This window comes from Propithecus coquereli, unplaced genomic scaffold, assembly GCF_000956105.1.
Source record: "Propithecus coquereli isolate 6110/MARCELLA unplaced genomic scaffold, Pcoq_1.0 Scaffold162, whole genome shotgun sequence".
Classification (NCBI taxonomy): Eukaryota; Metazoa; Chordata; class Mammalia; order Primates; family Indriidae; genus Propithecus; species Propithecus coquereli.
The window spans coordinates 141,676-142,853 of record NW_012140747.1 but is presented as its reverse complement, the minus strand read 5'-3'; the positions used below and the strand labels follow the sequence as shown (position 1 = coordinate 142,853).

The 1,178-nt window shown below is 41.7% G+C and overlaps 1 protein-coding gene across 1 annotated transcript in view; it reads right to left on the bottom strand.

Moving 5' to 3' along the window:
• Window positions 1-716: 716 nt before the first annotated feature.
• The window catches only part of FIP1L1 (factor interacting with PAPOLA and CPSF1), a 72,009-nt gene continuing 71,547 nt past the window's right edge, over window positions 717-1,178 (bottom strand). Inside the window, exon 18 of the mRNA XM_012641087.1 lies at window positions 717-864. Within this exon, the coding sequence (XP_012496541.1) occupies window positions 717-864 (148 nt within the window). The remainder of the gene's footprint in view (window positions 865-1,178) is intronic.

Sequence of the window (1,178 nt, the reverse complement as noted above, 5' to 3'; positions counted from 1 at the left end):
TGAGCCTTGGGAAATGCAGCAAGAAAGGCCAAACCGACCTGACCCTGGCTCGTGTGGACGGCCACGAGTGATTCCAATTTGTGTTACAGCACGAGTGGCTGAACACGTGCCTGCCAGAAACTACACTGTAAGGGCGAGTTATTTCACAGCAGCCACCCAAATGCCTTACAGATTTTATTAATTTGGATATAAAAGTACTCAATTTAGTTTCCCCATGAACCCAAATTTAGAACACTGAAAACCTGCTGTCAAAAAGTTGTGATATCAAAAATGTACATGAGTCCCTACTTTGGTGAGCGGGAGTTCACAGCAGTGATGCTAAATGCTGGTTTCAATCTCGAGACTCGGAGGCCCTTCGACGCCTTCTGCAGAGAGACCCCGCAGGAGACCGGTTCACAAGAAACCACAGCCGGGCTGAAGCCTGGACCTGGTCAGGTACTGTGCACGCACAGCTACACAGAGCTCTCTAAGTTCCCTAAGTGACTCACATTACTTTCTTGGATATAAAGTCATTGCTGTATGTTTATTTTTTAAATATTATAAGACAAAGATTTTTAACTTAACATGAAAAATTCACTTTTATTTTGAAAAAAAGTTAACTTTTCATACTAACAGAACAAGATTAAAGGTAAATTTCTTAAACATTATCCAGAAAAATAACAAGATTTATAGTATCTCTGTGTCTGGCTCCAATACACACAGAGGCCAGACCATGCCTACTCTGCAGGGGCCGCTTCCGTGCTCTCCTGCTCGGGGGCAGGCTCACTGCCAGCTTCTTTTCCTTCTTTGCTCCTTTTAGATTTTTTGTGCTTGTGTCTTCTGTGACTGTCTCCTTCTTCACTTTCATGGCGACGTCTACTATTACTGAAAAAGAGGAAAGGTGGGTTCTGTTTAAAAATGTTTAAATACATGATTAGTGAGAAATCAACCCACTATAAGTAAATTCTCAATATAACTCTGGGTTTAAAATAACCTAATCCGTGCTTTTCCTCACACACATCTGGGGGAGTAATCAGTAGTTGCGTGACTTCTATACAGAGATTGCATTTACATACAGGGTCACCTTCGCTGATACTATCCCAGATTCCCAGTGCCTACATATTTTATTCTGAAAGACCACTTACAAATTAGAAACCGGAGTGCTACATCAGAACAGGAAATACTTTACAGGGTTGATT